The 20,288-nt window shown below is 43.9% G+C and overlaps 3 protein-coding genes and 1 non-coding gene across 5 annotated transcripts; 2 read left to right on the top strand and 2 right to left on the bottom strand.

Moving 5' to 3' along the window:
• Positions 1-7,361: 7,361 nt before the first annotated feature.
• Positions 7,362-7,433, top strand: TRNAW-CCA (transfer RNA tryptophan (anticodon CCA)). The gene has a single exon. It is a non-coding gene; the product is annotated as a tRNA-Trp (tRNA).
• Positions 7,434-8,808: 1,375 nt separating this feature from the next.
• Positions 8,809-11,304, top strand: LOC136474863 (pentatricopeptide repeat-containing protein PPR5, chloroplastic-like). The gene is given in 3 exon segments (XM_066472436.1): positions 8,809-9,293; positions 9,828-10,925; positions 10,927-11,304. Coding segments are annotated over 3 exon segments (1,497 nt in total). The 5' UTR covers positions 8,809-8,969; the 3' UTR covers positions 11,002-11,304.
• Positions 11,305-11,660: 356 nt separating this feature from the next.
• Positions 11,661-15,113, bottom strand: LOC136474864 (tRNA (carboxymethyluridine(34)-5-O)-methyltransferase-like). The gene is made up of 3 exons (XM_066472437.1): positions 14,337-15,113; positions 12,536-13,588; positions 11,661-11,993 (listed from the first exon to the last, which is right to left on the bottom strand). The coding sequence occupies exons 2-3, from the start codon at positions 13,579-13,581 to the stop codon at positions 11,909-11,911; spliced, it is 1,131 nt and encodes a 376-aa protein (XP_066328534.1). The 5' UTR covers positions 13,582-13,588; positions 14,337-15,113; the 3' UTR covers positions 11,661-11,908.
• Positions 15,114-16,279: 1,166 nt separating this feature from the next.
• Positions 16,280-19,924, bottom strand: LOC136478102 (membrane-anchored ubiquitin-fold protein 3). 2 transcript variants are annotated; one of them, XM_066476436.1, is made up of 3 exons: positions 19,648-19,924; positions 17,455-17,622; positions 16,280-16,771 (listed from the first exon to the last, which is right to left on the bottom strand). In XM_066476436.1, the coding sequence occupies exons 1-3, from the start codon at positions 19,778-19,780 to the stop codon at positions 16,716-16,718; spliced, it is 357 nt and encodes a 118-aa protein (XP_066332533.1). In that variant the 5' UTR covers positions 19,781-19,924; the 3' UTR covers positions 16,280-16,715. The 2 variants fall into 2 exon arrangements, with proteins under 2 accessions (XP_066332533.1, XP_066332532.1); XM_066476435.1 differs by having other exon boundaries at positions 17,452-17,622.
• Positions 19,925-20,288: the final 364 nt, after the last annotated feature.

The following is a 20,288-nucleotide window of genomic DNA, read 5'->3' on the forward strand; positions in this document are numbered from 1 at the left end:
GGGAATAATTCATCAAGTACCTTACCAGTGCTGAAGTACCCATCGATAAGACTAAAACCGAATGCCTAATCCGTTGAAGCAAACATTATGTGTTGGTGGACAACAACTTGATGAGGAAAAGTGCCAAGGAAGGGATTCTACAAAAATGCATCATCCAAGAAGACGGAGTGAAGTTGCTTCTCGAAATTCACTCTGGTTCCTATGGCAACCACATGGCTTTGAGAACATTGGTCGGCAAAGCTTTTCGAGCTAGTTTTTACTAGCCTACGGCCATCTCTGATGCAGAAGATCTTGTCCGACATTGTAAAGGATGCTAATTTTTCGCCAAGCAAATACATGTGCCAGCACAAGAACTGCAGACCATTCTAGCTTCCTAGCCCTTTGCATGCTGGGGACTGGACATGATTGGCCCTTTTAAGCCAGCGCTTGGTGGCTTTCAGTACGTATACGTCACCATTGATAAGTTCTCCAAGTGGATTGAGTATAAACTGCTCGTCTCGGCTACTACAAAGAAAGCAGTCGAGCTCTTCGAAGACATCATCCATAGATTTGGTCTCTCGAACAGCATCATCATCGACCTCGGAACTACATTTATTGGCCATCACTTTTGGGACTTCTACAAAGACTGTTGCATCTCTGTCAAATACATCTTCGTTGCTCATCCTAGAGCCAATGGCCAGGTCGAACAGACGAACGGCATGATCCTTGATGCCCTCAAAAAAAGACTATATCAGAAAGAAGAAAAGCACCCAGGCAGATGGCTTAAGGAGCTACTAGCTATAGTCTAGAGACTATGTACTCAAGCTAGTCACAGCACCGGTGTGTCTCCATACTTCTTGGTCTATGGCTCAGAAGCCATACTACCAGCGGATATTGCCTTCCGAGCACCTAGGGTGGAAAATTATGATGTAGAGTAGGCCACAGCTGTTTGGACAGAGGACATCGACAGGGCCGAGGAAGAATGCCTAATCACCTATGTCCGCACAGCCAAATATCTGGAAGGCTTGCGGAGGTACTACAACCGCAATGTCAAAGGTCGCTCATTTGCTGTTGGTGACCTCATTCTTCGCAGAAAACAAAAAACTGAAGGGATGCACAAGCTCTCCTCCCCTTGGGAAGGGCCTTACATCATTAAAGAGGCCACCCGACTAGGGTCTTATCACCTATGTGACTTAGACAAAATCAATGTTCCCAACTCATGGCACATAGAGCACCTTATATGTTTCTATCCTTGAAATGCTCCAGATATGTACTCTCCACTTTATGTTGAATAAAGTTTTGGTCTCCATAATTTGTCTCCACTTTTTCTCCATTGTGGTTTAACCCCCACTTACGGTCGCCGAGCTCTATGCTACTCCATAGCGAACTCCAATTCAAAAGCGTCATAACTGCGCCAACCATGTTTCTCCAAATCTTCAACGTTATCGCCGAACATGTTTTCACCAAAATCGCCAAACGATTTCTCCAAATCGCCGAACACGTCTTCTCCAAAAATCACCGAATAAGTTTTCTCCAAATCGCCAAACGGTTATCTCCAAATCACCAAACACTTTGCTCCAAATCTCCAAGATATTTTGTCGATCAGCGAGCAGCATACTTTCTTTTCTATTCTTTTCGGAGAAGACCTAATCCCCGATCTCTCCCTACACGTGCCATGGGCTCTACGCTCTGCGTTATAGGTGGTCGACTATGGTTCCTTGGTCATGCCTATTCCTCCTACACGTCCATGGGCTCCGCGCTCGACGTTATGGACTATGGGCTAGCCAAGGCCTGAGAGCTCAGCACAAAACTAATTGCTCGGATGCCGCTAATACTACTTATATCTCCAAGTTATTTCGATAACCGCCGAGCAGCTCACAGTTCTGCTCTATTCTCTATGGAGAAGACCCAGTCTCTGATCTCTCCCTACACGTGCCACGGGCTCCATGCTCTAGTGTTATGGGTGGTCGGCTGCGGTTCCTTGGTCACGCCTATTCCTCCTACACATGCACGGGCTCCACGCTCGACTGTTATGGACTATGGGCTAGCCGAGGCCATGGGGTTCAGTAGCAAACCAACTGCTTGGACGCTACTTGTACTATGTATAATTGTGTTATGGTTAAAACTACAAAGATTTTTTTCACCGAAATACAAGCTAACTGCATACACATGCACCTTATAACATTTATCATATACATAAGTGTTTTTTGCGCTTTCGCGTGTTCTAACTACACTGTCTAGAAATTATAGATAATACCCCCCTGAGCAGATCATTGTGCTCCTGCCATCACCTGTCTGTCTCGCCAAAGAAGTCTATATCACTGGCCAGCTTTTAAGCTACGTCCTCCACCTCATCCTCCAGCTACTGGGTTTCCACCTCGCTTAGCCCGTCGGCGAACCTGCCTCCTATTGCCTGAAGGTCGATGGCTAGGTAGTGGGACCGCATCACCGCAAGGGCATGAGTAGCGACGGTCACAATGGCATCGCGGTTGAAGATCTTGAAGTTCTCCCATGCCGCTTTGCACCTCTAGATGATGGTGTTCGAACGTTGTCGCCTGTCGATGGGTGAAGGAGCCGGTTCCAGTTCGATGCAGTCGAGCACTGGTTTAATTGTGGCGACTACAGCGTTGAAGTTATCCCTTTGGGTCCTAGCCTCTTGCGCCAGCATATCAAACTGTGCCTTGGCTTTATGACGGTAGCCTGCAAGAGTTACAATGTTCTATCATACAAGGAAATTACTTCAATAGTAACTCCGACCAGGAGGTATTCACCTTTCAGCTCCTCGGCCAGTTTGTCTGCTCGGTCTGACTCCTTCGCCTTCTCCTGTCGAAGTTATTCGACGGCTTGACACAGTTGGCCGAGCTCCACATCTTGCTCTACAAGCACAACAGTTATCACCAAAAATATGGCTGCTCAGCAATACAAAGTACATTCACCGATATACCGTACATGTTTTCTACTCGGATACACTTTAGAGTTGTTCAGATTTCTGTTCCAACTGTTCAGAGGCATCGCTCAGTTGTTCGGAGATAGATGTCAGTTGTTCAGACTTGCCCCATAGCTACTCAGACGTAGCCGCTAGCTGCCCAGACAGAACCCCCTCTGATATTCCAAGACCCGCGCATTGGACTCCACAAGGTCTCGCTCGCACCGGGTCCTCTAGATGTTTCTTTTCGAGAGGTTCATCGCCTCCCTGAGTTTCTCGTTTTCCTTGGTGAGGGGTTCCATCCTTTTTATCAGTTAGTGCTGCTGCTCGGCAGTCCGAGTTATCCCCTACAAATGTACAATGCTAATGATGAAGTCTGATCTCCAACATCATAGTCGAGCATTCCAAAAGCAGTACTAACCTTGATTTGTTTCATTACTCCGATGACGGCGGATTTTAGTCTCTTCATCTCTCTGGTGGTGTCTTCCTCCTTGATAACCACCACCTCATCGCTGTGCTTGCGAAGGATTCAGATGGATTGGAGTCAAGGTTCAGTGAGCTCAATCTCTTCCACCTTGTCCTCTTCTACCGTAGCTCGAGGCACCATTGGGGGGCTCCATGGCTGGACACCGAGTCTGACCATCCCTGGCGACACCTCAGGGGGCGCCGTTTGCTCCTTGGCCACCACCAGCTTCATTGCCCTAGACTCCAGCACACCACCGATAGCTCCAGCTTCTGCTCCCGAAGACCCGATGGTTCCCGCCGCTGCCTTGGGTATTATCGCCGACTCATCTGCTGCTGGTGTCAATTGTTCGCCACCGCCAAGTCCGCCAGCGACGGCGGTTGACTCCTCCATCGGTGTTGCTTCCACCTAGGTTCAGCCCCCAGCTGTTCGATAGTCCAGACTAGCGGGGTTAGATCCTCCATATGCTTTGCACTGCATCAGATTGGCTCATCAGTCGCTAGAAAAATTAAGAAACTACAACAAAGCAACTCCAAGACAAGGGTATTTATGGTTTGGTCTATCGGTTCAACTTCTTGAACCGGCGGTGCCTGCCTGAGCCCCTAGGTGTAGCCGTGGGGTCGACTCCCATGTTCTGGGGGGGAGGTCCTGCTTCCTCCACAGTCGACCTATATTCTGCCTGCCACTCTAGGACCCTCTTTGCCTGCCATACCAGGTTTACCTCTACCTGTTGCTCGGGGACTCCCGTCGCTCACCCTATAGGGACTCCCATCGTCTGTTGTGCGGGGACTTCCCTCGTTTGCTGCTCGGGGACTTCTTCGCCTCCCCTTGATTGATCCTCCACGCGCGTGCTACGCGGAGGCTCCTTCGTGCTCGGTGGAGGAGCCATTGGAACTTTGTCGTCATCAGACCAATCGAACACCATGGTCCTTCGTGTTTGAGTGGTCTGATCATCGCCAAGAGAGATGCTGTTTAGTTTGAAGGGAGCAGCAGCCGCCGTCTTCCTCTTCTTCTAGGCTGGCTCATCTTCCGCTGCCGTCTTCCCTTGGGCTTTCTCCGACACCAGGAGAGGACTCTCCGTTCGACCAGCATCCATACCACCGGACTCCAAAGAAACACCGATGGAACTTTCTTCAGGTCGAGCCGATGGTCGTGCATCCACCGCCGGTGGCCAATCGCCTTTTGGCACACCAGAAAAGTACACCACCCTATCCTATGAGTGGATCTTCGCATAAGTGAATTAGTCCACAGCTTGGCAATGACAAAGGATAAAAAGCATCAAGAATGCACAACTGAGATGTTTACCTGAGGAGGTAGATTTTTGTAGTTGAAGGGCTTCGTATACCCTGACATGTTGAATGAGGCAAACGGAGCGAATAGCTTTGTAGCCCACTCTTCAACAACGTTCCTCGACAGCATCTTCGGCCTCTCCTGGGTACCATCGGTCTCCTCCTTGAACTCGAAGGCTGGGTGCACCCTCTCCTTATAGGGCTGCACGTGGCGTACTATAAAGCTCGCCGCTACCAATCCACCATTGGTCCTCACGCCCTTTATTAAGGCAAGAAGCTCCCTCACTTGCTCCATGTCAGTGATGTTCGGCGTCTCCGACCAGCTCCTCTAGCTCTCTAGGATGTGGTCGACATCATAGCGGACAGTTGGGTGGCTCTATTTCATGTAGAACCACCTGGCGTTCCACCCCTTCAATGATGTGTTCAGCGGCATAGTAAGGTACTCTCCTGCCATCCCATCGCGCAACTGAAGGTACACCCCACCGACCACCTTGGAACCACCGCCGCCTCTCTTCTTCAGCCAGAACAGGTGACGGAAGAGGTTGAAGTGGGGGAGGATTCCGAGATATGCCTCACAAAAATGGATGAAGATTGAGATATGCATAATAGTATTGGGATGGAGGTTGCACAGACTAACCACCTAGAGCTTCAACAGATCCCTTAGGAATGGATGAACAAAAAATCCCAACTCATGCCAGAAATAATCCTTGAATACCACCACTTCATTGGTATGAGGCGTTGGGAAGGACTCACCGAGGGCCAGCCGTCATCCGACGGTAGCATGATCAGGAAGAACGCCAGCCTTCATCAATCTGTTAAGCTCTGCCTCTCCCATTCGCGATGGCACCCACTCTTCGTCACACCGGGCGTCGGCGCTCGCCTTCTTGGGGCTTGTTTTCTTCGATTTGGTAGCTCCATTCTTTGGTGCCATCTCTCAGATGTGATTGGGGTTTGACGACAGAAGCAAATGTGGATACGAATATGGAAACACGAGGATTGAGGATGTAAACGGAATGGCAAAGTGGCAAAGGTGGGAGCGAAGGATGCAGTGGCGTAGTTATAAAGCACTTTCCCCACCCTTTCGCATTCGAGGGTTTTTGGGGAACCGTTCCCACGATTTGTGCCCCTCTGAATTCTCCGACGCGGCTTAATGGGCCGTAACGTGGGCTTTCACGCAACCGCAGCACGCCCCTTCTTCCTCACTTCAGCACGCCCAAAACAGAGCAGGAGCTCTCTCTCTCTCCCTCCATTGTTGACCTCAAGCCTCCAAGCAAATTTATTGATTTTCTCATCAATCCTTGAGGGAAAAGAGTCCAAAACTCAATTAGAGAGTAGCTCCACTGATCCCCCAACTCTAAAGAGCACTTGGTTCATGTTTTGACCGGCGATTGTATTTGTTACTCTTGGAGCTTGGCTCCTAGCCGGCTAGAGCGTTGCCCGTAGAGCTTGCCAACTTGTGTTGCAGCCCCGGGAGGTTTGTAGTCATCTCTTGAAGTTAGTAAACTCATCCCTTATCTCAAGAGTTAAGTCTTTTGACTTGAGAACGAGGAAGTGTTGGAAAGTCCTAAGCCTTAGTGGCTAACCTCAACAACGTGGAGGTAGGCAAACCTTGGTGGCGAGCCGAATACGGGATAAATCATTGTGTCACTTGTGCTTGATTTACATTACTTGCATGACATATTGTGGTTGAGGTGATTTCTAGGGTTTCTAGTCGATCTACTTGTGTGTGATGTTCCTACCACTTTTAGCTCTTGATCTGTGATTGTCATACTTGCAGTAAGCTAGGAAATTTCTCCGATCTAAGTTTTCGTTCACGGATTTTGAACTGTGATTCGAAGTTGTCTGCATGTGCGGCAGTGCCGCTGTTCTGGTCCGGCAGTGCCGTCCTCTAGATCGGCAGTGCCGCAGGGTAAATTTGATAAAAGTTTGAGTATTTGTATTCACCCCTCTCTAAGCCAACCAGAGATCAACAAAAAATTTACAAACTTCTCTAGGGCTGCAGAATTCGCCAATTTGATTAATCTGAACTGAAATGGTTGTTCATCTTTGCAGCTGGTACTGTCTGAAGGAATGGCATGAATCAAGCGGGAATGTCGGTCCTGTCCCCTTCATACCTGCGGATCAATGGTGCTGGCTCCAAATCTCCAATACATACGAACGGAAATTCTATTTTGCGCTTCTGTTTTCCTTTTTTTTTTTGCGGGAACCTGTGTAATTCTTTCTCCTTTTGCTGTGGTTGACAGACACTGTAATATGTTTATTAAAACACTCATCTATAGCTGAGTGTGCACCTCTTCTCTCAATCATATACATACTCGCTGATAGAGTCACGGAGATTTGTATCGGATGATGTCCAGTTGTCCACCGGGAAGTAAGATCATGTCGCATTCTGCTTGCGCTCCCTTAACTTTGACGAAAAGTACATCAGGTGTAGTTCACTCGTGCACTCTGCTGCTTATCAGCTTATGTTCGTTTGAAATTACCGAGCTTTTGAGTTGCGGCATGCCGCTTCTCGAGTCATTAGCGTTGCTCTTGCAATCCTGTTTCGCCCCGTGGTCCTGGTGTCATCGTTTTGCCACGAACCACAGTGAGACTACATGGCACAAATTCATGGGCGTCGTCGCTTAGGGCTTCTTTGGGGTAAAAAAAGGTCTTAGTGACATATTATGCAATATATAAAATAATTATGGATCCTTTTTACCAAGGATCCGTGGCGCAATGGTAGCGCGTCTGACTCCAGATCAGAAGGTTGCGTGTTCGATTCACGTCGGGTTCAAAACCCCGATCCAAACGGAATTTACTTTTGCTAAATTTTTTGTAATTCGTCTAATCTCCACCGCTCATCTACCACTAAAAAACATTCCCAAACAGCCGATCCTCTTTTTTGCTAAAATTCAGCGGTTCGTCTTTTTTCTGCTTTTTTTTTTTTTTTTTTTTGCCATTCGTCTAGGCCCCTTTGGCTCACAGGAGAAGCATAGGAAAAACATAGGAAAGAAATCATCGTGGTCATTTGGAATAGAGAAAACTTTCCTCTTGAACACTGTAGTGAGATGCCGATTTGACAGGAGAGCGAACATCACTTTGCAATATGCAGTGTACTCCCTCCGTCCCAATTTATCTATCGTTTTCGGTGTCCGTGCCACGATTTTGACTTAATTTGTATAAAATATGTGCAACATTTGTGTCTCCAAATAAATTTGTTAAAAAACTAGATTCAAAGATCTTTCCAATGATACTAATTATGTATCATAAATAATAATATTTTTTAATATATATTTTGTTAAAGTTGTTTCTCGGAAAGTGAGAACGACAAATATTCTGGGACGGAGGGAGCAGTGATTTGCGTAAATCATTGGTCAACTTTTGCACAGTGCAATGCAATTCAACTTGTCAGGTTGGTCATTTGCCTTGGACTTCCCCAAAACATGAGCTCGAACCGGATGTTTTATTTCCTGCATTTTTGTGGATGAACGAATCTTTTCCTCTGAAATTGACACTGTGTTTTCATCTGTTTCAAGCACCATGTGACGTCAGCAAACCATAGGAACTAAAGAACCCTTAGGGCCTGTTTGGATTGAAGGATTTTCAAAGGAAAATCGTAGGAACCAAAGAACGGAGGAAAGGAAACCTTTGTGAGTGTGTTTGGAATGGAGGAATTGAGATTTCCTTTCCATTGGATTCCTATAGCTAGGTGCCGATTTTACGGGAAGAAAAGAATCCACTCTAATCCCTTGTTTTCTTTTCCTTCGTGATTGCTCGAGCAAATGAGTGATTATGAGATGGCGGCAGGTGTCATCTGGGAGCATAGCATCATGAGCATGGACCACAGCGACGAAGTGGAGGGAAAAAAGAGCAGTTAAGGAGAGAAGAACATGGTGGGGTCATATCCGTGCCTAATAAATATAGTAATTAGTACCCATATTTGTCTAACATGTTACAATTCCTATGTTATAAATTCATGTGTTCTAAACAGCCTAAATTTTTGGTTCCTGTGTTTTAAAATCCCGTAGTTTTTTATTTTCTTATCATACCTTATTCCTATGTTTTTTCCTATTCCTGCGTTTTAGATTTCGTTGGCTCCAAACAGGCCCTAATTCCCCTATTTTTCCTTCGCTTCTCCCGTGAACCGAAGGGGGCCTAATCTCCACGGCTCCACCCTGCCCTATCTCCTTCCTCTCCCCTACCCAGGCGGCCAGGCACAGAGCGGGAGAGCGCCTCCCTCCCACCCGGCGCTGCCATCGCAATTCTCCATTGCCAACCATAGCGCAGTCCAATGCAGCACTAGACCCTAGCCTTCCTTTGGTCCAACCCGATGCTTGCCTGCTCAAGCACATCAACTCCATGGCCGCAGCGACAGCCTCCGTCCCCGTGCCCAGGCGCGGGCGGCGGCGCCCCGCGCCATGTGGCGCTCGCGGCCAGGAGCAAGCGGCGGGGTGCGGGCGCCGCGGGGGAGGAGGGGGTGGACGAGGCAGCGGAGGCGGCGGAGCTGGTGCGCTCGCTGCTGTGGAGGACGGCCGGCGGCAAGGAGCGGCTGGTGCCAGTGCTGGACCGCCACGTGCGGGTGGTCCGCACCGAGCACTGCTTCCTCCTCTTCGAGGAGCTCGGCCGCCGCGACGCCTGGCTCCAGTGTCTTGAGGTGCGCTCCTGATTCCCTGTATACTACTCCTTGACTTAGGGATTGGTGTGGAGTGGATTATGGAGACTGCATGCTTTGCGCATTGCAAAGCTTTGGGTTAAGAACTTATTAGGATTGGTGTATATATGTAAATTATGAGCCATTGTTTGTTTACCTGCATGTGTGATAGGTAATTTAGTGCTGGTGCTACTTGAGTCCAATGTTTTCGTCGTCCAAAACAATGAAGAATGGACTACTCGAAATCTAGCTACTGACACTGATTATTGGATCTTATCATGCATTGCATTTTCCGTACTCAGCAGCTTCTCTGTGGGTGCAGAGTAAAGTGTAGCTGTGGTACTTCGAGGTCTCAGGGCAACTTTAGTGTCTAGCACACACCAGAATGCTAGGACATGTCCATCTCATAAAGCATAGCTAAGCAAAATTTACTCCGACATACAGCAAATGTCAGCACCCAAACAAGAGGCCCACTAAATTTCAGCATGTTGGATATTTTTATTTTTCTGTTCATTCAATATCTTCATGTTCTGCTAGGTATTCAGATGGATGCAGAAACAGCGGTGGTATGTTGCTGACAATGGCATCTACTCCAAGTTAATATCTGTGATGGGAAGGAAAGGCCAGATACGGATGGCAATGTGGCTGTTCTCTCAGATGCGGAACAGCGGGTGCAAGCCAGATACGTCTGTATATAACTCTCTTATCGGTGCACATCTGCATTCACGAGACAAGAGTAAGGCTTTGGCCAAAGCTCTTGGATATTTTGAGAAGATGAAGTGTATAGAGAGATGTCAACCGACTATTGTGACATACAACATTCTTCTAAGGGCTTTTGCGCAGGCTGGTGACACAAAGCAGGTAGACATCTTGTTCAAGGATCTGGATGAAAGTGTAGTCTCCCCTGACATATATACTTACAATGGAGTGCTTGACGCATATGGGAAGAATGGCATGATCAAAGAGATGGAATCTGTGTTGCTGCGGATGAAAAGCAAACAGTGCCGTCCAGATGTGATCACATTCAACATACTCATAGATTCATATGGGCGAAAGCAGACATTTGATAAGATGGAGCAGGTGTTCAAGAGCCTACTGCGATCAAAGGAGAGGCCTACACACCCAACGTTTAATTCCATGATAACAAATTATGGGAAAGCAAGGCTCAGAGAGAAAGCAGAGTCTGTAGTTGAGAAGATGGAAGAATTGGGATTCAAACCAAACTATGTGACACAAGAATGCCTCATCATGATGTATGCTCATTGTGATTGTGTCTCAAAGGCCCGGCAAGTGTTTGATGAGCTTGTGAGCTCACAAAACAAAGTGCACCTTTCTTCGTTGAACTCGATGCTTGATGCCTACTGCATGAACGGCTTGCACACAGAAGCAGATCAGCTGCTGGATACTGCACTGCAGAAATGTGTTGTGCCCAATGGTTCCACCTACAAGCTGCTCTACAAGGCCTACACCAAGGCGAACGATAAGGTACTAGTGCAGAAGTTGCTCAAGAGAATGAATAATCAGGGGATTGTCCCGAATAAAAAGTTCTTCCTGGACGCTTTGGAAGCATTTGGCACCTCTGACAGGAAACCCAGGACATCACCAGCCATAAACTCTGCAAGCAAACCAAGTGCATGATTCTGCTGGTGATTCGGAATCAGGTACTTCTAACAAGCCAGAGGTAAGCGTTTGGCAAGTAGCTGCTACATAAGGCTGTTGGTTTGAACAAGCTCGTCAAATTACCTGACATCAGGAAGAATACATTTGATCTGCACCAGAGCCGTTAATATAGTGTACTTGGAGCTACAGGAGTTCCTCTGCTCCCAACAGGATGCTCCTTTCCCTACTGAAGAATGCTGAGACCTTTTGTGCTTCGGCAAAATCTGCTTGTACATGTACTCTGTTATTAGCAGTAGGTATTTTTGTTTCTAGTCATCGTTGGGCATCACAAAAGTTCCGGCTCTCTGTACTCTTCGATTGTTATGACAGGTCTGTCATCTCTGTTTCCTGAGCATCTCCCAATACATAAAACTGGGAACTGGAATGGCATGCATGCTGCACATTGTTTCAAAAAATGTTTGCTTTTGTAAAACACAAAGCAGCATAAGGCCATGTTTGAATCGATTAGTTAGCTAGCTAATAGCAGCTAACTATTAGCTAGCTACTATTAGCAAGAGGCTGCCCGGCCAGCTAATAGGGTGGTTGAATAGTTGGCTAGAGGTGCAAATGAACTATAAGCATCCCTCCACCAGCTAATGAACTATTGTTGGAGCCCCCAAACTAATCGTTGCCACTAATAGATCCAAGCAGGATTAGTATGTCCATGATGTGATAGATCAAACAAAGGGTAACGGACACCTTCATTTGCGTTAAAAAAAATGAAAGCTCACACTTATATCAAAAACAGTACTAGCAATCATGCTAATATACGATGTTGACCAGATTGACAGTAAATATTTCTACAAGTCCAGATGGCCCACAAAATATCGGGCAATCTGACGCATAAGCCTTAACAATGCATCATACATTTCGGGATCAAAACATTTGGCTTGCCTACCACTGAATCCTCCCAAATATCAGCTTCAGATGGCTTCTTGTGACATCCCTTTGCCTGCAGCTCAAAGCTTCTCGAGAACAATGCACCAGTTGGATTTGTCATAGAACTGGTCAACAATAGCAGCATTCTTTATGCCAGAAACCAATCTGAAATTAAGACAGTTAATGATATGAGATATTCCGAATCAAAAGAGCTGACATTCAGCAAAAAGAAAGTAATACATGCTTATGAAGTGCAAGCAGCAGAATATATTCTTCTTTCTCTATAATTATTGTTACCAGATTTTTGCAACTATAACCTGTATAAGGCAATCAGGTGACAAGTAGCGATATCTATATGTATAAAGGCAACATTTCTGGTGAACCTCTAATCAAGAAAGTTTGGGTGAAAGAGTAAATATAGCCGCTAAAATGTCAACTGCATCAAACTGCCTTCGACAGCTAGTTACCATCTTTAGTTATTCCATTTTTTTCCAATCTTTCGCAACTTAACAAACATATTAACATTGACCAAAACAGAAAAAATCAGAATAAACCCATGAAACAGGAAGCTTCTATGAGGCATCAATACTATGGCTTATTGGTCAAATGTAGAATTTGACTTTATACAGGTATACAGGTAGAAACAAAAGGGGAAGGAAGTAAGCTTTTTCGTGTGAATGTAGACTTGCTGAGTAAGAATACTCCACCTTTGAAGTTCTCCTTCAACAAAAACATGATAATAACGATTGTAGACCACTGTACCCTTCTTCTCATCTTTCTTTGCAAATCCATTCTCCAGAGCAGCAGATGCAGCACCAATTTCAGCTCGGTGAAATGGTAGATGCCATGGAACAAAGTACTCCTGCTGGTTTTTCTCATTTTCATCAGTCTTTGAATTACTACAGTCAATGATCTTATCCTCCACCCCATCATGACATTTTTTTAATCGGTCATCTGTTTGCTTCATTACACCAGTGTCTTCATCAGTTTCTGCAATGCTTTCCAGAAGAGTTCCAGATTGACTACGTACTGGAGGACTGCTCTGTTCAACCCACTCTTCATTATACTTCTCACAGAGGGGAGTCCACTTGTTAAGCAATGACTTGTCTTCCTGCTCCCTAGCCCAGACTGTTATGAGCACCAGACCACCTCTCCGAACAACACGTATTAGCTCTTCTATGGCCTTCCTCCGTCTATCATCAGTACTCAAATGATGCAACACGGCAACTGAAATTGCTGCATCACCAAAATCATCCCTGTATGGGAGGTTGACAGCATCAGCAACCAACACCTCATGCCCTCTCCCAGCACATATCTCAATAAGCGGTGGACTTATATCACATCCTATGAATAAACAATCAGGGTTGAAGCCCAAATACTTGCCATTACCACAGCCAGCATCCAGTACAATCGACCCAGGCCTCAAGGAATTCAAGAATCCTGCAACCTTGGGCCATTTAGCAAATCTTGTTGCACTGAAATGGGGAGCTATGGAATCATAGACACGATGCACATACTTTTTCTCAATTTCTGGGGTGGACTGAACACTTGAGGAGCCACTGTGGTTTCCCTCAGCAGGAACCATATCCTGAGCCTCCAACAAATCATTTGGGCTCATCAGGTTGTTAGTGCTAAGATGTTGAAATGTTGGCTTACAGCTAAAGAATTCTTTGATCCAAAAGATTGAAGAATGTGAATGAGAAGCGGCTTTATGAAGGCTTCTTGCTGTTGTCCTCGAAAATACTAGTATCATGCAAGCCCTATGCCAGAGGAGATATGAATTAGCCACGAAGGTGGTTGACAACAACTCTGACTTGATAAAGAGATGAAACTAAAGCAGATTAGCTTGGTTCATGACAGAACCAGGATTTAACCTAGATTAGTGTTAGTCCTAGCCAGCACTAACATATGCAATTCAGTGTAATCCATATTCACATTTCGGTATATAGATACAATATTTGACAAAGAAACCAGTATACAAATAATTAATCAAAAGCATGATACACATACATATTTAGAAGGTCTCATAATATCTGAATTCAACAAACTAAGTTCAAAACCTGCATAAATTACAATATAAATAGTTCTAAGATAAACATAGTCTGAAAAAGTAATACAATATTTCCGTTGTCAATGCCGTCTGAAAAAGTAATACAATATTTCCGTTCTCAATGCCCTCAGTTATCTGTCAAGTGACCACAGTTTCAGAATACCAATTTCAGTCATTCAGTATTTCAATGGTCCACCTCAAACAGTCATACGCTGAGCTTCAAGAAATCAAGTTAATGGAGATTAACTAGACGGATCAGGGGCGGACCCAATAAAGGGCATGGGTGTACACCCGATAATTTTTTGCCAAAAACAAAAACAAAGTTAGTGGCATAATACATGCATACACTTACACTTGTGATTAGATCAGATCCGAATACAGATAGCCAAATAGCATAAATCAGGGTTCGGGAACTCCGTTTTGCACAGAAGGAAGGGAAGAGAGAGGGGTGGGCATACCGAGTGCTCGTCCCCGGCAAAGAGTCCGACGAAGACCTGGGCAGCGGCGAGTAGGGCGGCGGCGGCGGTCGGGAAGGGCGTGTTCGGCCCGTTGATGCAGAAAACGGCCGAATCGAACGTACGACGAGCCTCTATAGCTATCAAGGCAGGGGAGTAGGGGAAGTGCGTAAACAGGAGTGCAATTTCCCCTGGCTAATTGGCCGACATTTTTTCCCCTGCAGACAGCACGCGCATGGAATTTTTTATTTCAATATAATTTATAAATTTATTTTTCTAAAAAATATCCTACAAAGAATTGTATATTTGTACACCCATCGCCGATTATTATTAACTTATTATCGCCAAGTGAATCGGCAGAATTACCTTTACCACATATTCAAACGGCGGAAATCTTTTAACATGTCTAAAAAAACAATTTCTTTATATGAGCTTAGATGGGGATAAATTTTATTTGAAAATTTTGAGCTTGGAGATCTATAATTTTGTAGTTCATATGTTTTCCGTTTGAAACCATTTTGATGTCTAAATAATTGATACAGTACAATGCTCAGATCAGAAACCTGCATCGAATATTTCGGACTAAGATAACTCCAAATGAAAACATAATGAACTAAAATTTTGTAGATTTCATTGGCCTCTACAATTGTCATATAAACTTTATTTTTATATGTAAAAAAAGTCATATTAGTGCCAAAATAATCGATACAAGTCTCAAATGTACATTGGTAGATCTGATGATTGTATCGACTATTTTAGCATCAAGATAGCTTTAGACAGCAAAGTTATAAACTACGGAGTTGTAAATCTCGTCGAGCTATATAATTTTTATAAAAAATTGTCTCCATCTAAAACTCATGTATATAAAAAGGTTATGCTTTTTTAACGTATGTTGCCCGAACATTGTTGGTTCAAACGTCAAAGATAGTTATGGCAGTTTATTTGGCGGTAAGGCAATACCACCGTATCAATTGGTGACTAGGTATATTAGCACGGGAGTCGCGCTCTGCTGTGCCGTTTTTTTTTTTCACGTGAACAACATGTACTAAAAATTGTTGAACAGTGTATGCTACATGACATGCAATGTTTGTTGTCATGGTGAACAGTGACAGAGGCAATGGGAGGCCTCCAATTTATTTCTGCTTGAGGGAGTATCTTATGTATTAATAATCATTTCTACCTTTTGCAGATCCACTACTGAAGCATTTTTTCATTTTTTGCCACTGGTCTAGGGCAAAATTTCTTACCGGTCTTTTTAAATTTGTGTTATAATTAATTTTATAATTTTGTATTTCACATAAATATGTCATAGAATTTTTATCTCAAATTTATAACTTCTTTTCATGTAATGGTGGAATTTTGGTCTCGTGATGTTAGAACATAATTTCTCAAGATGTTGCAATAAATTTCCTAAATATGGAACACTTTGGCCATAAAACTAGAATATTTTCTTCAGGAAGCTACAACATGTTTTAAATTTATAAGAAAAAAATCATCTTAAGTTGAAACATTTTATTTTAAGATAGCACATTCTTTTCCCCTAAAGTTACAACACTTTCCTAATTTTGTGTGTATATTTTGGCCCCGTTCGCTTCGCTGAAAAACAAGCCGAAACATTGTTCTAGGCTGATTTATTGGAAGAGAAAAACACTGTTCCGGCTGAAAAAACAAGCTGAAAAAGACAGATTATAAGAGAAGCAAACATGGCCTTTATTTTAAGGTAGAAACATTGAAAATGTCATAATTACTATAAATATTAGAAGTAATTAGGATATATGCTTGTCGAAGCACGGCTATGCAAAGACTAATAAGTAATAAGATATGGCAAGCAAACACTAAAAATTGTGTGCAGATGCAAGTATGAATCAGAGCAAATTGTGTATGCACGTTCATCACTGCTCCTTCATCTACTGCATGCACGGTAAGCTCAGGTTCACCAAATAATCAAATGTAAAACCATTGCACAGCCATCCTCTTTTCACCTCTTTGTTTCCCCTTTACCATAACACCATACATTACTCCTTTTGCAAGTTACATATATCTGAGTACAATATTTCTGTTACACAAGACAAATCAACCGAGCTAAAAAGAATCGATATAAAGTCAACATAGCAGAAAAGAAAAAAGAAAAAGAGCTTTTTTCAGTTTTGACAACACAATTTATACAGCAGGAAGCATCCAATCCTCCACTCTAGAACAAGGCGATCCAAATTCAGCCTCCAGAAATCTTCGTATTTGATGGATTTTCAGTGTGTATGTTTCTGGGATTCGAATGGCTTCAAGAATTGGATATCAAAATGAATTCACGCTTGTGTGAACACAGCAAAGCAGATACAAAATCCTAGGACTACACAGATTGTACAGCAACAAGCAGGCGTCTTATCAGAGAATGGTGCATCCACATCTGTTCTGCTTGGGGGAATTGGCAAGCTGCTTCTCTGGAAAAGTATAGGTGAACGACATGTTAGAGGTATGTTCACAAGTGCCAAAAGAAAATCACAATAGCTTTCAGCATCATAGTCAAAATCAGATTAAACCACAAATAGAAGTTACTTAGTATGCTTGTGGCCACGTATCGCACTATCACCACCCAAACATTCCACCACATTAACTAAATGCTCATGTAGGCACAAGTTCTATCTAAAGAAACCTAAGCACCTCAAGACTTGCTGCATTGAAAATTATTAGAAGGTTGTGTCATGGTTTGTGTGTTCGAAAGTTTGCATCTCTGGGCATCATTAGTGGTGGTGATAGTGCACACACACACACACATTGTAGGTACACGTACACATGAGAAAATTACTCCCATATATAAGCAGCTCAGCTCATAACTCGAATACAGGTATTTGACCTGCAATGTATTGTGAAAAAAATTACTGAAACTAAAGGTTTAAATTCCCATGGAGTAACTGGAAATATCTTTCAGGCTGTGATATTTGGATAACAGAGATCCATCCCTAGATGCATTCACTGCCACAAGAATGGGAGCAGTATGTTTCCAGCACAAGAGTTGATCATGACGAACACTTCGATTAAATATATGGAACTAGAATTCAAGTTATTTGTCATAGGAACTAAGAAAATGTTATGAACAAAGGGCTGAAATTGTCGGCAATACCACTGTTTTTGTCAGCTTGTGGAGGTCGCACTACCACATGCATTGTAATTACACCTCCTGGAACCTCTCCTACTGGAACACGGGACTCTGCAAGTGTCCGGTTATTCTCCAATATCCTTCCAGCATTGATAAGCTTCAAGTCATTAACAGTTTTTGGAGCTATATCCTTATCTGTTAGCAAAAATGAAAATAACAAATTCCATTCAGCAAGTAAGAACGACAGGCATGGATTGCAAAACAGAGAATTTGCACGGGAAAAGTTCCAATGTGTAGGACAATATGACAACACAGTAAGTTTCCAGCATAATCAACCAAGGGGTCTCAGACAGAAAATACAATATGCTATTGCACGATTCCCAGTTTGAATTTTGAAATGCAAACTGAGAAACTGACGAAGCTAGCAGAATAGACGCAGACACCCTTCAAATAGATGACAGAAGGAATATATCATGTCCGTGACGATTTGCATACTTATGTTCGGATCAACACATGCATGCATGTGCAAGTACATGTTGCTTATGTTGTGAATGCAGGCAAAATCATCAATATAGTTTCCACTTTCCACATGTTGATTCAGCCAGAAAGGCTCAATTTTTACTTGATCTAGTCCAGTTCTCATGTGGGAGCACCTCATTCAAGTTTTCATGAAGTCATGCCAAGGGAAGTTCCTTCACCAAGTGGGAGAATCAGAGAACTGCCGTTACTAACATTCCAAGTATTCATTATCAAAAGATTTGCTTTCTACCCACCAAATCGTTAATATTCTTTATCCAATATAGATAAATTATTCGATTGTACAAGAGTAACTAATTATTTCTGAAGATTTTTTAAAATGACTTCTGCTGGCTTACAAAAGATGCTCTGACTGTTAAGTGAAACAGTGTAGATCAATCTGCTGCTTAGTGCTTACACAATGTTTTCTCAGTAACTTTCACGTAACACGGGACTAGCGTCTACTATGGCTTGCTGACCAACATGCTTATAAGTGAGCTGACATCCAAATCATATCTCTCTGCCATAATATTTAATACAGCCCAAGGTTAAATTCATAAACAGCACAAATGTCCAAACGGTTTCACTTGAATACCAGACCGCTAAGGATTCAGAATGAATTGTTTGCCCTCATCTAATAAGGTGAACAAATCACATGATAGGCAAAATTATTAATGAGAATGTTTATCCATGGTGAAAGGTTGAGCTGTTGCACTTCTGCAGAGAAACTCAGGTTATCTAACAGACGAACATTAAAAGCTTTTCATAGTGCTATAGAACTCCCTTTACAGATTTGAAGAGAGTAAATAATCAGTCAAAAGGTCTACACTTATTAACATGGCCTGTGCACTTTGCTTCTTTTATTACAGCAAACAAAATAAGAGAGACCTTGTTTTTCCATCCGTTCCACTTTTTTTTTCTCGAATACGTAAAAGATTTGCGTATCATTGTATTAAGGAGAAGAGTTTAAAGAAACATACAACGCGCTTCTATCGAGCGCCGAAGGAGGTCGACCTAACACAGCCTAAGCTGGACCATCCTAGCAAAATACCTCATGCTTATGGTTTGTGATATAACTGTTTCCAAAAAAAGCTCTTTCACTCACAAAATTAGCAATTGGTATTCACGTTTGAGAAGTTCATACCACATAAAGTAAGAACCGAAAGTATCAACTAACTGATAATATGGCACAGCCAGTACTAGGATTCTGCATACACCAAAAAAAAGGAAGGAATATGGCATAGCCAGTCACAGGATACTTCTAAAGCTAATAAACCAATATGGAATAGCCAGTCATATGACACCTGCCGAAGCTAATTAGAGAATATGGCATAGCCACTCGAAGCATAATGCTGAAGCTAATAATTGAATAAGGCATAGCCGGTTCTAGGACTTTGCTGAAGAAGAAAACTAAAGCATAGTTTTCCCCGCTACTCGACTGACCAGGCATCCAGAAAACAACAGCAACTAAAGGATGCCAAGTAGTCATACGCCACAAGCAAAATAGCTGGAGGTAGCAGGAAGACTAGCGAAACATGAGCACAAAGCGCAAAAAGAAGCAATACGTGATCCAAGAAACTCATGACACGGAGAATACCCCTGCACCTAAATTACAAAAGCGTCCGTCGCTTGTCAGCAGATCGGGACAGCACAGGCGTGCACGCTGCCAAATCAATAAGTCTCGTCAGTGCCTCACTGCCTCACCTTGCGGCCACCGAGCGAGGATGAACTCCTTGAGCGAGGAGACTGTGGTGGAGGGATCGTACTTGGTGGGCCCGATGTCCGTGCCGTCGAAGAGCCGGAACCTGACCTCGATCGGCTCCTTCCCGCCGGCCATATCCTCCCCGCCAGATCGCCGCCGGCCGCCGACCACACCTCCTCTTCCCAAGATCCACGAAGCCCCGGATCAAAGGCCCATAGGAGCAAGGAAACGGCGAAAAAGGAAATCCACAGAAACACACGCAAGGTGGGAATTTGACGACGAATTCTTGCTTCCGCGTTGGGTGAAAGCGAGGGGGCGGCGACTCGGTGGGGGAGGAGAGGAAGACGAGAGCCAGGGAGGAGAGAGAGAGAGAGACGCGGTAGTGGGCTTCCTCCTCTCGATGCGTGGGGATATTTAACTTTTTATTGTTATAATGGATTCGCCTAGTTGGATATCACTCTTAAAATTACTTTTATATATTTATTATTAAAATAGAAGAATTCATAACTTTAAAATATTTTTATATACATGACAGGACATGTAGAAAAGCCAGCGTGTCTGTAGGATACGAAATGACTTTGTTATCCCTCATCTATTTCTTCTTCGTCCATCTCATCCTCATCGCTCGGTAAAGATGCATCTC

Source organism: Miscanthus floridulus, chromosome 8 (genome assembly GCF_019320115.1).
Source record: "Miscanthus floridulus cultivar M001 chromosome 8, ASM1932011v1, whole genome shotgun sequence".
Classification (NCBI taxonomy): Eukaryota; Viridiplantae; Streptophyta; class Magnoliopsida; order Poales; family Poaceae; genus Miscanthus; species Miscanthus floridulus.